This window comes from Felis catus, chromosome C2, assembly GCF_018350175.1.
Source record: "Felis catus isolate Fca126 chromosome C2, F.catus_Fca126_mat1.0, whole genome shotgun sequence".
NCBI lineage: Eukaryota > Metazoa > Chordata > Mammalia > Carnivora > Felidae > Felis > Felis catus.
This window is the reverse complement of record NC_058376.1, coordinates 156,641,663-156,654,087: the sequence shown is the minus strand read 5'-3', so window position 1 is coordinate 156,654,087 and position 12,425 is coordinate 156,641,663. Positions and strand designations below refer to the sequence as shown.

Sequence of the window (12,425 nt, the reverse complement as noted above, 5' to 3'; positions counted from 1 at the left end):
AAACCTTGTGCAGTGTTAGATATAGGATCAACTTCCACCGAAAAGTAAAGCCAAATTTGTTTTTGATGTCCTTGTCTTGATTTAATTTGCTTTTGTTTAGACTTCCTGCTTTCTGTTTGTTCCTCACTGAGGAAAATTTCCTAAATCTAACACTTTAAAACAAAGTTGACCATAGTGGGTGGTTTTGGAAGGAAAAACGACACTCAGAAATGTGTTCCCTCCCTTCCTCCTTCCCTTCCTTCCTCCCTCCCTCCCTATCTCTCCTTTGCACACACACTTCCTTCAAGAGCATTGAAATTAATTGAAAATACTTTCTTTAGTAAAAGAGTTGATCATTTTTGTGTAATTAAAAAAGGTTTTGCTTTCTCATGTGTATAACTGATAAGAAAATGCAATGGATATCTAGAGAAATGGTGGCAGCAAGCTTGACATTAACAGGCAATACTTTGTGTCACATTTCCCTGCATGTAGTATAAGAATGTGTGTCTGTCTGTGCTTTTAAAAGCCTGTTTGGCAGCACTGGTAGAAAAAAGTCTTCGCATCAGTGTTTCCTCTTGGCTCCTGCATTGTGACTTTGTGCTTCGGGCCAGAACAGCGAGTGCATCTTGCTCCACTGAGACCTGGTTCTCCCAACATGCAGTCGAGGGTTTTGGCTTTGTCACCTTAAGTACAGCATGTCTTTATTTGACGACACAGCTCTTCATCTAACAGTCCACAAAGCATTCTCTTGTTACTTAAACTTAGATCACCAGGTACCCGCGGTAAATGTGAACACAGAGCATTCAATAATTTTTAAAAGTAACTGTCATCATCTGTATTCATGGCTACTCGACTCATCATGGCAGTGTTTGTAAAATCGAGGTGCCAGACATGACGTTTTCACTCTTAACACGTGTATATGTAATTCTCTGTAGAATATGAAAGTCACAGGCCTTATCACAGGACCCTCATTTCCAGATTAAAGCATTGAGTGAAAATATTTCAAGTGCTTCTTTGTGCAGTAAAACAGAAAAGTGGATGTCTGGATAGGGAGCGCACATAATGCGTTTTCTTTAACTGGGCTTTTCTGATTTGGATCAAAGCTTGTGTGGACAACTATATGCTCCCTCCCCAGGGTCCCCTGGGCCCCCTTCAGTTTTATATTTTTCAATCTTCTTTGCATTTCCCAGCAGAAGACTCACAAATCGTTCTTAGTAAACTTTTCTGGGGAGATCCTGGTAACTCAAGTCGCTTTTCCTTTCTTGTTAGAAACTATTTAATTAAAAGGAATGCGTTCTGATAACTCGTAAATTGAGGAAATCTATTCTCGTCCGGAGCTAATCTGGAGGTGGTAGAATTGTTGGTAAATTATTAATGACTCTTAAGTCTAAAGTATGCAAAACGTCAGCAGTTCACTGGCCTGGGATTTCACATCTTCCTAGAGCGTGTTGCTTGCTGCCCTGGGCTGTATTTAGTTTGGTTAAGATACTCGTAGGGGGTGGCGAGAGCTCCTCTTTGAAACCTGTTGAAGAAAAAGTAAGGTACAGATTAGTCCCTCTAAAAAAGTCCACAGCATTTCGTATATTTGTGCGAGTACCTACAAAGGCACGCCAGCATTTCTTACAGTTCTTGGGTAGTTACACTTGGCCTTCGTTAGGAAAGCACGTCAGGCTCACCTGTTACCAGGTGCTGTTTGAAACGGTCCCACGCTGAATAGAGGCCCTACTGTTGGCTCTGGCCAGCTGCTGCACGACAACCCCTTTAATGTGTCTGTTGGTCTTTGTCCCTGAGCTGTACTTTACTGGCTCAGATCAGGCTGCCAATGTCTACGGTCTAAAACGGGCCGGCATTTTCCAGTCTACCTGGGGAGGGACTTTGTTCACGGTGCACTGAAACCGTGCCCACACCAGTCCAAGCCGGGTATTGCTGGAGCCATAATGAATCACAGACTTTCCTCAGGAACGTGGGCACTGCACCGTTGCTTATTTTTTTTATTTGTTTGTTTAAATTTTTTTTTAATGTTTATTTTTGAGAGAGGATGGGGGAGGGGCAGAGAGAGAGGGAGACACAGACTCTGAAGCAACCTCCCGGCTCTGAGCTGTCAGCACAGAGCCCGATGCGGGGCTAGAACTCTCGAACCGTAAGATCATGATCTGAGCCGAAGTGGGATGCTTAACCAACTGAGCCACCCAGGTGCCCACTTTCTTTTATTTTTTATTTATTTTTTATTTTAAAGATTTTCATTTTTGAGTAGTCTCTCCCCCCAACGTGGGGTACTGAGATCAAGAGTCGTATCCTCTCATGACTGAGGCAGCGAGGTGTCCCCCACCCCCCATTGCTTAAAGACAGGGAAGCACGACAGGGTAGAAGAAACATTGCGAAAATCTTCGTGGGGACGCCCTTCCCCTCTCCAGTTGAGACTGCAAGGGAAACCTATAAAATGGAGAGCGGGCCTTGGTGTTTCATTCAGCCTGGCCATTTAAGAACTTGGCACCCATCATTTTCTTAGAAGCCGAGGCCTCCCAACAGGACCAGTTTTCACTGGTTTCCTGGTGTTCAGTGAGTCAAGCCTCATATTTATTGGGCAGGTTTTAGAAGTGAGCTGTTAGCATCCCTGCTTTTCTACTGGTGAAGGAATCTCGTTGTGTAAAAGTGAAGTAGGTGTGTTTATGGAGGTTTCATAAATTTGGTGTCCCTGCCGTATTACTGTGCCGTGTTAACTTGGAGCTTTTGATGGCTTCATTTCCTCAGACAGCTGGCAGTGATGAACAGATCTGGGGAGACTTAGTACTAAAAGGTTTACCTTATTTAGATGTGCATGTTATGCGACATGGTCATAGTTTTTATGGTGTAGCAAGGGAACCGTCTTCCAGGTAGTGGAGAGGACCGTGAACATGTGACACCTGGAACTTGCTAGATCTGCCAGTTGGGCTCCTCAGACTGCAAGATGAGGCGGTGTTACTTTGTGAGATGGAAAGAGAAACGACCTAGTTGCAGGGGAGGGGGCACTGATGCGTAAAAGGCCACTTACAGTGAAATTGGTGTGCGTGCGGTAAGTTCAGTGGTGCTGTCTGGGCAGATGAGATTTCTTTTTGAAAGTTGGTAGTAGTTGGAACACTCTGGTCAATTTTCCCATTTTTGAGGGGACACATAATGGGTGGTCGATTTAAGATACAACTATGACATTGCTTTTTGAAGTGTATCCTGCCGAATTTAAATACCATAGCAATTTAACACCCAACTGTTGTTCATTTAAAAAGTTCATGATGGGGCCACCTGGCTGGCTCAGTCGGTGAAGCGTCCGACTTTGGCTCAGGTCACGATCTCATGGTTCGTGGGTTCGAGCCCCATTTTGGGCTCTGTGCTGACAGCTCAGAGCCTGCAGCCTGCTTTGGATCCTGTGTCTCCCTCTCTTTCTGCCCCTCCCCCACTCGCTTTCTCTCTCCCTCTCCCTCTCCGTCTCTCTCTCAAAAATAAGTAAATGTTACATAAAAAGTTCATGATGGAGCTCTGTAGTTATGCCTGAAATTTTATCCCATTCTCCCTCCTTGATCTGTTTTCTCTTCCACTCGCCATAAATAATTCCATGTCAATACGACAGACTCTTACGCCTGAAAATCTTTTAACCATCACCCTAATTACTTCTTTATGACAGACTTATTCAAACTGAAATTTAATATTTTCTCTGACCATAAGGCTCTTAAGTCTGTTGAGAAATGTTTTTGAAAGTAAACTCTACACCCAATGTGGGGCTTGAACTCACATCCCAGAGATCAAGAGTTGTGTGCTCTCCTGACTGAGCCAGCCAGCTACTTATTGTTGGGACCAGTTTATCAAAACAACAAATTATACAATTATTAATAAACAGTTAAATGTAAAAATAGAAATGTTATTGGAAATGCCTGTTGAAGGATGAGACAGGGTGGAATGCAGTCACATTCTACATTTGTCTTTTTTTTTTTTTTTTTTTTGTAGAGAAAAGAAACTTTGTTTAGACGTGCTTACTTTTCTTTGAGTGGTGTCATTCAGGTCTTGCAATTCCTTTTGAGTCATTTGCCCCAAATCCCAGTGACCTATTTTTTATGATCTGGTCGATTACTTGAGTAGGTGTCAGCTGACGCTAGGTATTCCTGAAGTGTTGGAAGGCAAGGAGTTGAAAACTACCCGACATATACAGAAGCATTGTTTTAGAGTCATGTACTTTCTGATTTATCCCAATATCTTTGGTCTTTTGCTTTGTTTGGGGGAGGGTCTTCTGTCCCCTGGCCGTGGTGAGACATGATGGCTTTTTTGTGTAAAACCTGAGAAGGGTGATTGCGAAGCGGGCCTGGCAACCGAGGGCGTCCTCCCACGGACTCATTCTGGGGACTCTGTCAGGGAGTGAGGTGGACTCCTGCTCAGGTTTGAAGCTCCTCCTTGGTTGCCCTGACCTGCTCAGCACGCTTTTGACTTAGCTTTTCCACTTCTCCTAATTGTAATGGCGCGTGTCTGTGTCTTTGCTCTGTCTGTGGTCAGAATGGTGCTAGGCTGAAAGCTGTCCTAGTTCACCATGCCCCTTTCAGAAGAGAGAAGCCAGAAGCGTGTGTAGACATGTGCAGACCGGTAGAGAGACGTAGGCAGCACCGTGCACAGTTGATGGGCTTCGATGCTAGGCGGGCCTTGCCTTGCTTCGCTGGGGACTGGTAACCTTAAAGGAATCCGGGAGGCGAGTGGGTACTGGTGAGGGTGCTGCTTGGGCAGGAGAGCAGAGGAGCAGTAGGGGGACAGAGCCACTGTCCTGGTCACCATACGTGTCGGATGCTTACGAACCGTCCTTGCCTCTGCAGTTCCTAAACCTTGATAGGTGCCTGTGAGACCCTTGCTACAGAGGAAGGGGAGGGGTCTTGAAAGCCGGCTGTGCATAAGTGTACATTTCGAATGCCTGCATCGTTTTCGCTGCTGTCCTCACTTCAGGCCTTCCCTGTGATGAGTCCGTGCATAGACGCAGGTGGCGCGTAAAGGCCACGCGGCAGTAAATTTGATGTTTCTGTGAGGTTCCTTGATGAGTGTCAAGTGTCTTGTGTTTTATGACCTTGCATTTGGCCAGACTAGAGAGTGACTTGCAGAAATACTTCTTCATACACTTCTAAAAGCAGCTCGCTAATTTATTTCTGTTTCTGTCCTTAGTGCTCTCCGTGGCCCGATACCCCCACAGCCTACGTGAATAGCAGCCCTTCCACAGCGCCCGCCTTCACCTCCCCACAGCAGGGCACGTGCAGCGTCCCAGACAGGTACTGCTTCGTGCCGGCGTGCGCCCGGGGCGGCCCGGGCCGTGCCCCCTCGCGTCCCCTCCTTGGTTGACGGCGTCTGCTCGTTGACACGGATCTGAAGTCTTTAGTGGTGGGGTCCGGCCGCCTCGGTTTGAGAGGAAAGTCGTCTCTTCCTTGCCTGCTGGCCTTCCTGTTCTCAGCCCTGGTGCCTCACACGTTGACAACTGCGGAAGTTGTAGGAAAGGGGGCGTTTTCCAGATACATCCTAGGTGAGAGAGAAGGAACATTAGTGGAGTCCTGGAGAGAGAAGGACAGTGAGTCACCGCGGTGGAACGGGCTTGCGGGTGTTGAGATTGCCTTTCTCAGGACGTTCGTTGGTCCTGAATCGCACCGCATCAGGGCTGTTTTCTGCCCTGTTCCTTTGCCCTCCTGCTACACGCACCGCGTTTATTGGTGAGTCTTTGAACTTGAAGAGCTTTCCGTCTCTAAAGCCTTCCTGTGGTTTTAGACCCGGAGACGGTGGACGCGTTCCATGTTCCTCTCGGTTGGGATGGCACCTGAGACCCCGGGGCCTGTGCGTGGGGGTGCCGCAGGCGCCCTCTGCCGAAGAGCTCATGCCGGCGGGTCACATCGGAGGTCCCCTGTTGCTGGAAGCTTCTCGCTGGGAAGGAAAGTTAGAGGAGACTGCCGAGGGAGAGGTTATCTTCCTTCCGCCCTGGCTGCCCCGACGCGGTCCGTCACGGTCCACCCTGGCCGCCGTGAAGGGAACGCCAGCCCCCGGGGCCTTAGAGACGGTGCAAGCTCGTCTCCCGCGGTCGTGGAGCTGGGAGCGTGGGGTCGGGTGGCTCCGGCGGGGGCCCTCCGCCATGGCGGCCGCCGTGTCCTCACGCCATGGAGCGGACGCCCGTGGGACCTCGCCTTCCTGGTCCCTGCCCCACAGCCCCGCCTCCTTGTGCGGTCATGCAGGGAGTGGGGCGTGGGGATCAACATCCGCATTTTGAGGGAACACAGGGACCCGGTCTGCGACAGGGTCCGATGAGAAGACAAGCAGAGGAGTAGACTGGTGGGCAGCTCAGCTCGTAGATGTTTGCGCTGTAAGAGGAGGAACGTCGGGGAGACGAGGGACTGGTGTGTCCCCATGTGGGGGCCCTTCTGCTGTCACAGCCCGGTCCCGAGTCCTCTTGGGTGGCGTGACGGTCATGACTTCGGGGGCGGGTTGTGGGCTCCCGCACCGTCCGGGAGCCGTCCCCATCCCAGTGGGTCCAGAAGGACAGTCACCAGTCAGTGTCAGAACTGAAGTGATTGAAGGACAGATGCTAAGAAAGGAGGCAGAGCACAGGACCAGGAAGGCGCCACCCTCTCTGTGGAGTTGCCTTTGTTTTCATTTTCCCTTAGGAACCCGAGGACAGCGGCACCCGTTTGTTCCTTCCGCTGCCTTGAATGTCCCCGTCTTTAATGATGGGTAAATGTGTTAATTAAGGGACACTTTCCGTGTTGGCTTAGGATCATTATACCCTTTCTTGTAGCTCCTTAGTAAAGTGTGTGTGTTTTGCAGTTAATTTCAAATTGTTCATCTTGGATTCTCATATTTTTTTCCTCACTAAAATGAATGCGTAGCCTTCATTTTCTTGAAGCCCTTGGAGATAATGTTTCATAAAACTGGAAGTTCTTACTAGAACTGCTGGAGAAGGAGGAGGCGCAAATTAAACAGCCTCCTGGCTTAATTTCATCGTCCTGTTCACTCCCTGACCGGTGGTGCCAACATTGTTAATTTGCAGATTTATATGCTCTGTCCCACAGTGTTAGGGTGAATTCACCTTTTAACATCTTGATTTAAATATATGTGTGTAATAATCCTCCTTTCCTTCCTTCCGTTCTCCCTAGCAATTCTTCTTCCCCAAATCATCAGGGAGATGGAGTTTCACAGCCCTCTAGTGAAGTAAGTATCTTTGTCCTGAAACCGTCAGAGGCTGTAAAGGTCCTGCGTTTTTAAGGCTCTTCCAGGGCCGCGAGTCATTGTTCGGGTCTCTGGGTAGTCGGACCTGTGCTCCCCTTGGGTCTTCTTGGACTTTAAACTTGCAGGGTTTCTGTGTTTTGTTTAAATGTTCTTCACAACATGCCAGGGACTTGGATTATTTTTTATTAAGTTTGAATTGTTTTTTCTGTTTATGTTCGTTTTCTTTGTTAATAGCAACTTCAGCCTTCAGCCACGATCCAGGAAACACAACAATGGCTGCTCAAAAACCGATTCTCTTCTTACACAAGACTGTTTTCCAATTTTTCAGGTATGTTTTGTGCGCGTGTGTGTACATGAGTGTTTTGTACTTGTTTCTGGACTTTCATTAACCTTAATTTTTAAGAAAAAATGTGAAGTAATTCTGGATTCATAGTAAGTTGTCAACACTTACTGGGAAGTCCCGCGTACCTGTCACCTGGCCTTGCCCAGTGGTAACACCCCGCACACCTCTTGTAGTGGGAAACTGACTCCGGAACAGTCCGTGGCTTCACCGGTCTTACGTGCCTGCCTTTTGGCACAGGCGTATATAGTTCTGGGCATTGCTTTTCATTTTATTAAATGTATTAAATTTATTCTGAAATAATTTTTGCTTTACAGTAAGTTGCAAAGATCGTACAGAGATGTTCTGTGTGCCCTTCACTAGGTTTCTCACATAATGTTAGTGCGATGTCAAAACCAGGAAATTGGCGTGGGCGGAATGAGTCTGGGTGGTTCCGCGTCATTTTATCACAAGCGTGCGCTCGTATGACCACTACCGAAGTCAGGACACAGGGTGACACCAGCCCCACGAGGATTCCCTTCGTGCTACCGCACCCCTCACCCACCGAGCCTGCTCCGGCAATCCTTAATCTGTTTTCTGTCTCTTGGGTTTTGTCGTTTAGAGAATGTTGTGATGTAAATGTAATCACACCGTATGTGACCTTTGTGGTCGGCGTCCCCTCCCCGCCCCTCAGCATAATGCCCTTGAGTCCATCAGAGTGGGCGTATCAATAGTTTATTCCTCTTTCTTGCTGCACAGTATGCAGCAAGTATGAGATGTGAATCTACTCGGGTGTGGCTTTTGTGTCCTTAAGTGTCTTCTTGCAGAGTGAGCTACGCAGACGGGCTCTTACAAGGGGCCAAGCGGGCTTCCTCCAGGCGGTGCAGCAGGAAGCCTGTTTTAGAGGGACACTGATAGATGCGCCACACAGGGCGGGACCAGCACTTCCCCGGCGTCGGTGGCCCTGGGACCCTGTGCCTAACTACCATACCCTGGCCAAACACCCCGGGAATCCCCAGGCCGCGGTACCCTTGTGGTGACTCTGCCTCGCCCGCAGGGCCGTGGGGCCACGGCGCGAGCCTTTGGAGAGGACAGGCCTGTGTGTGCGCCCACCTGGCCCAGGGGAGAGCTTGATTTCACAAAGACGGGTTCTGTTCTGTCAGCCCCTTGCCGCAGTGTTGTGCACGATTAGTCATTCCCGTGTAGCTCCTCGTCTCTTTAAAATGAAACTACCGGGGGGCGCCTGGGTGGCACAGTCGGTTAAGCGTCCGACTTCAGCCAGGTCACGATCTCGCGGTCCGGGAGTTCGAGCCCCGCGTCGGGCTCTGGGCTGATGGCTCGGAGCCTGGAGCCTGTTTCCGATTCTGTGTCTCCCTCTCTCTCTGCCCCTCCCCCGTTCATGCTCTGTCTCTCTCTGTCCCAAAAAAATAAATAAACGTTGAAAAAAAAAATTAAAAAAAAATAAATAAATAAAATGAAATTACCGGATGAAAGTCTTGCTAGCTGGTAACCACATTTTTGTATGACTGTACCTTTTATCTGTGAGAAATTGGAAATTTAAAAGTGTTAGCGTGTGTGGGGAAGATGCGTCTGGAACCCTCGTGGGAAGACACGCGAAGAGCGAAGCACGGACCGCAAGCCCTGGCAGTGGGAACCCCGGGAGGGCCTTAGTTTCTGTTTGGAGAGTCTTAAGCTCTTTTCACCTTGAGTGGCGCTCACGCGGCCCGGCCGCCCGCTGTTTCTTGCCCTGGAGCTTCCTGGCAGTAGGACGGGGAGGAGGGTGAGGCCACCGGCTCTGAGCCCCGGGGCATTCACCTCCGGAAAAGGCTGTGCACGCGAGCTTCCGTCCTGTTCCATGTGCACGTCCGGGAGATGCACGCACAGCGTCCCTGGGCACGGCTGTGGGCCCCCGGAGAGATCGGGAAGCCGCCGGTCTTGCTTTTTTCGCTCCGTCCAGTGACACCACCGGGGCTCGCGCCTCATGGAGCCGGAGCCGGAGCCGGGCTTCTCTGGTCTTTTATAAGCTGGAGAGTTGTCAGGCTTTCGTGTTCAAATAGAAAAGATAACTCTGTTATCTTGTTTCATACCTAAGTGGATCTTTTTTACAGGGAAGTCATGCCTTAATCCCAGAGGGCATTTACATTCTACCGATAAACTAAATCTCGAGTGTTAATAGCGGGCGGGTGGGGGGAGCAAGATCATGGACACATTCAGACACACAAGGTAGAGGACCATGAAGCTCATGTAACCGTCCCAGCCTTCGGTCAGTCTTGCTCTCTGCCACTCCCTCTCCCCCTTTTGTGTCATATTTTAAAGCGGATCTCGGATACCGTGACACTTTCGCTTACCAGTGATTTACAGGGGAGTTCTTAGTTCTTAAGCTATTAAGACCGGCTGCGGCGACAGGCTGCAGGGGGCCTGACTTCACAGTGTGTGTTGCGATACGAAGAGGCCGAGTCCTTGCTCTGCCACCATCTCGAGTGAATGTGTGGGTCCCCAAAACTTGAGACTTCGTTTCCTCTTCTTGTCAAATAAAACATTATTGTTGTGATCTCAAGGTTAATTATCTGGGGTCAGAATCCTGTTTATCTACACAACTGCCAGATAGGCAAAACAAGGCGGGCAGTGAAGTCATGTGCTAGGACCAGACAGCCCTGGAAGGCCCCGCTCACCGATCTGATTCACCCGCCTCTGGACTCCTTTTTTTTTTTGTTTTGTTTTGTTTTAATGTTTATTTTTGAGAAAAAGACCATGCGTGAGCATGAGTGAGGTTGGGGCAGAGAGGGAGATACAGAATCCGAAGCAGGCTCCAGGCTCCGAGCTGTCAGCACAGAGTCTGGCTGGGGCGGGGCTTGAACTCACAGACTGCGAGATCGTGACCCGAGCCCAGGTCGGATGCTTAACCGACTGAGCCACCCAGGCGTCCGAGCTGAGCTCCTGGAACATGGAAGCGTTTGTCTTAGGCTCTCTGGGACAGGGACTGTGTATGCTCACTCTTGCGTTTGTGTAGTTTGCGGGTGCGGGTATATGGAGGCCGCGGTGCGATGGTTTTGAGGGGGGGTTCACTGTGTTGAAGCCAGGTGCTCCAAGCGGCCAGTCCCGCTTGTTTTTTCCACGTCTCTGAGAAGAATCTCTCTTTGCTGTTCTCCAGGTGCCGACTTATTAAAACTGACAAAGGAGGATTTAGTACAAATTTGTGGTGCAGCCGATGGCATTCGGCTCTACAATTCACTCAAGTCAAGGTAAAGTGCCGTGTTTAAAAGGAACGGTTTGCTTGAAGTAAAGACGCACCCTTCTTTGTGGGGAATTTGGGCAGAACGTGTTCCCGTGGCAGGGTGGCGCGTGCCCGTGTGCTGCGGGGCCTGGGCCCCATCGTGCTCACAAGAAGACTGTTTCGTGTGCACCCCCAGGGTGGGCCCAGATACGAGGCAGGCACCGATGGGGGCAGAGTAGACCGCGAGACGGCAGGAATGCACGTGGGCGGTACTGATTCTCGAAGGCCGCTGGGTTTGTCTCCAAGAAAACAGACCTCTCGTTTGGGTGAGAGGTACAGAATCTCTGGTTTCCCAAGGTCATGTGACTCCTACTAAACAGTTGCCAAAATGTAAACTCTTAATTGTGAATGGCAACGATGGAATTGTAAATTACTCTGGCTCTTGAGGCCCATTTACTGTCGTTGCTGTTTGTAGACTTGTGGTATGAGAATTCCACTGAAGTGGAATCTTACTGATTTGAAATTGCTGAGTTAATCTTGAAACTTAAATTTACCGGCATCTGACAGACCATCTCGATGGTTTAGAGTCTGGATCATCAGATTAGACCACCTGTGATAGTTGGTGTGAGGGGTGCGCTTTCTACCCTTTTCTTCGTGAATTCTTTTCTGTAATGAAATAATGCTGGAAAGTCCTCCTAAGGAGATAGAGCTCGGACTCCGGTGGTTATTTGTCCCCGCTGTGGCAGCCTTGCCCCTGGGCTGACAAGTGGCCTCTTTTGGTTGCAGGTCGGTGAGGCCCCGCTTGACCATCTATGTCTGCCAGGAGCAGCCGAGCGGCTCCCCGCTGCAGGGGCAGCGGCTGGCGGGCGGCGGAGGCGAGGGCAGCGGCGGGACGCCCTACGGTGGGTACCGATGGGCACCGGTGGGCACTGAGGGCGTCGTGCCTTCCCGTCCCTCCCTCTCCGACACCGCGGTGGGAGCAGGAGGGCCCCGAGCGGGGCCGTGACCCTAGTCCCGGCGAGACTGCCCGGCCGCTCGGAGTCCTGACAGCAGGGAGAGGCGGCGGTGTGGGGCCCGGCCCTGGGGTGGGGGGGTGGGGGGGGGGTGGGGAGGCCGCCAGCCACCCTTGTCGGCTGTTTCCGCCACACCTCCGTCTCCTGTGTGTGTGGCCCTTGGCGCCAGAAGTACCTAACAAGCGAGACCAGCCCGAGTGCTCTTTGGGGTTTTGCTGGCCTTTATTCCTCCCCGCATCTCACATTTACTGAAACGGTGAATATGACGGCGGCAGCTTGGTGAGAAAACAGGAAGGTGTCTCTTTTGTTTTTTCCCTCCATTTTACGGACTGGCGTGGCGGGGGTTGGGGGGCGGAGCTTAAAATATCCCATGTGCAAAGATTCGTGTGTATGACAGTCCTAAGCGCGTGGACTTGTCTCCGACAGGCAGCTGGCCAGCGCTGGGTGCTGAGTGGCTCCCTGTGCTTGTGACACTGTAAACACACTCGATGCCATTATGGGCGGGCTTCTCAGCCTAGAGTTTCCTCACTTGTGTAAGAGATTGCCGTAGAGCAGAGACGAATCTCGGCCCTTCTCTCCTCTTCTGTGTGTGGCCCTTAAAAACAAACGCAATTCTTTTAAAGGATGTGTTTTCTCATTTGTCAGGTTGGGTGAGTGGTAATACTTCCTCCTTCCCACACTCCAAATCAAGGGC

At 50.2% G+C, this 12,425-nt stretch overlaps 2 protein-coding genes across 3 annotated transcripts in view; one reads left to right on the top strand and one right to left on the bottom strand.

Annotated features, from left to right (window-relative positions):
• The window catches only part of UBP1 (upstream binding protein 1), a 51,344-nt gene that overhangs the window by 32,193 nt on the left and 6,726 nt on the right, over positions 1-12,425 (top strand). For both annotated transcript variants that reach the window (XM_023260795.2, XM_023260794.2), the window contains 5 exons: positions 5,146-5,249; positions 7,113-7,167; positions 7,420-7,513; positions 10,656-10,746; positions 11,505-11,620. In XM_023260795.2, the coding sequence (XP_023116563.1) occupies positions 5,146-5,249; positions 7,113-7,167; positions 7,420-7,513; positions 10,656-10,746; positions 11,505-11,620 (460 nt within the window). The remainder of the gene's footprint in view (positions 1-5,145; positions 5,250-7,112; positions 7,168-7,419; positions 7,514-10,655; positions 10,747-11,504; positions 11,621-12,425) is intronic.
• FBXL2 (F-box and leucine rich repeat protein 2) overlaps positions 86-12,425 on the bottom strand; it is a 132,862-nt gene continuing 120,522 nt past the window's right edge. Inside the window, exon 17 of the transcript XR_006585711.1 lies at positions 86-1,501. The gene's annotated coding sequence lies outside the window, so the exon portion shown is untranslated. The remainder of the gene's footprint in view (positions 1,502-12,425) is intronic.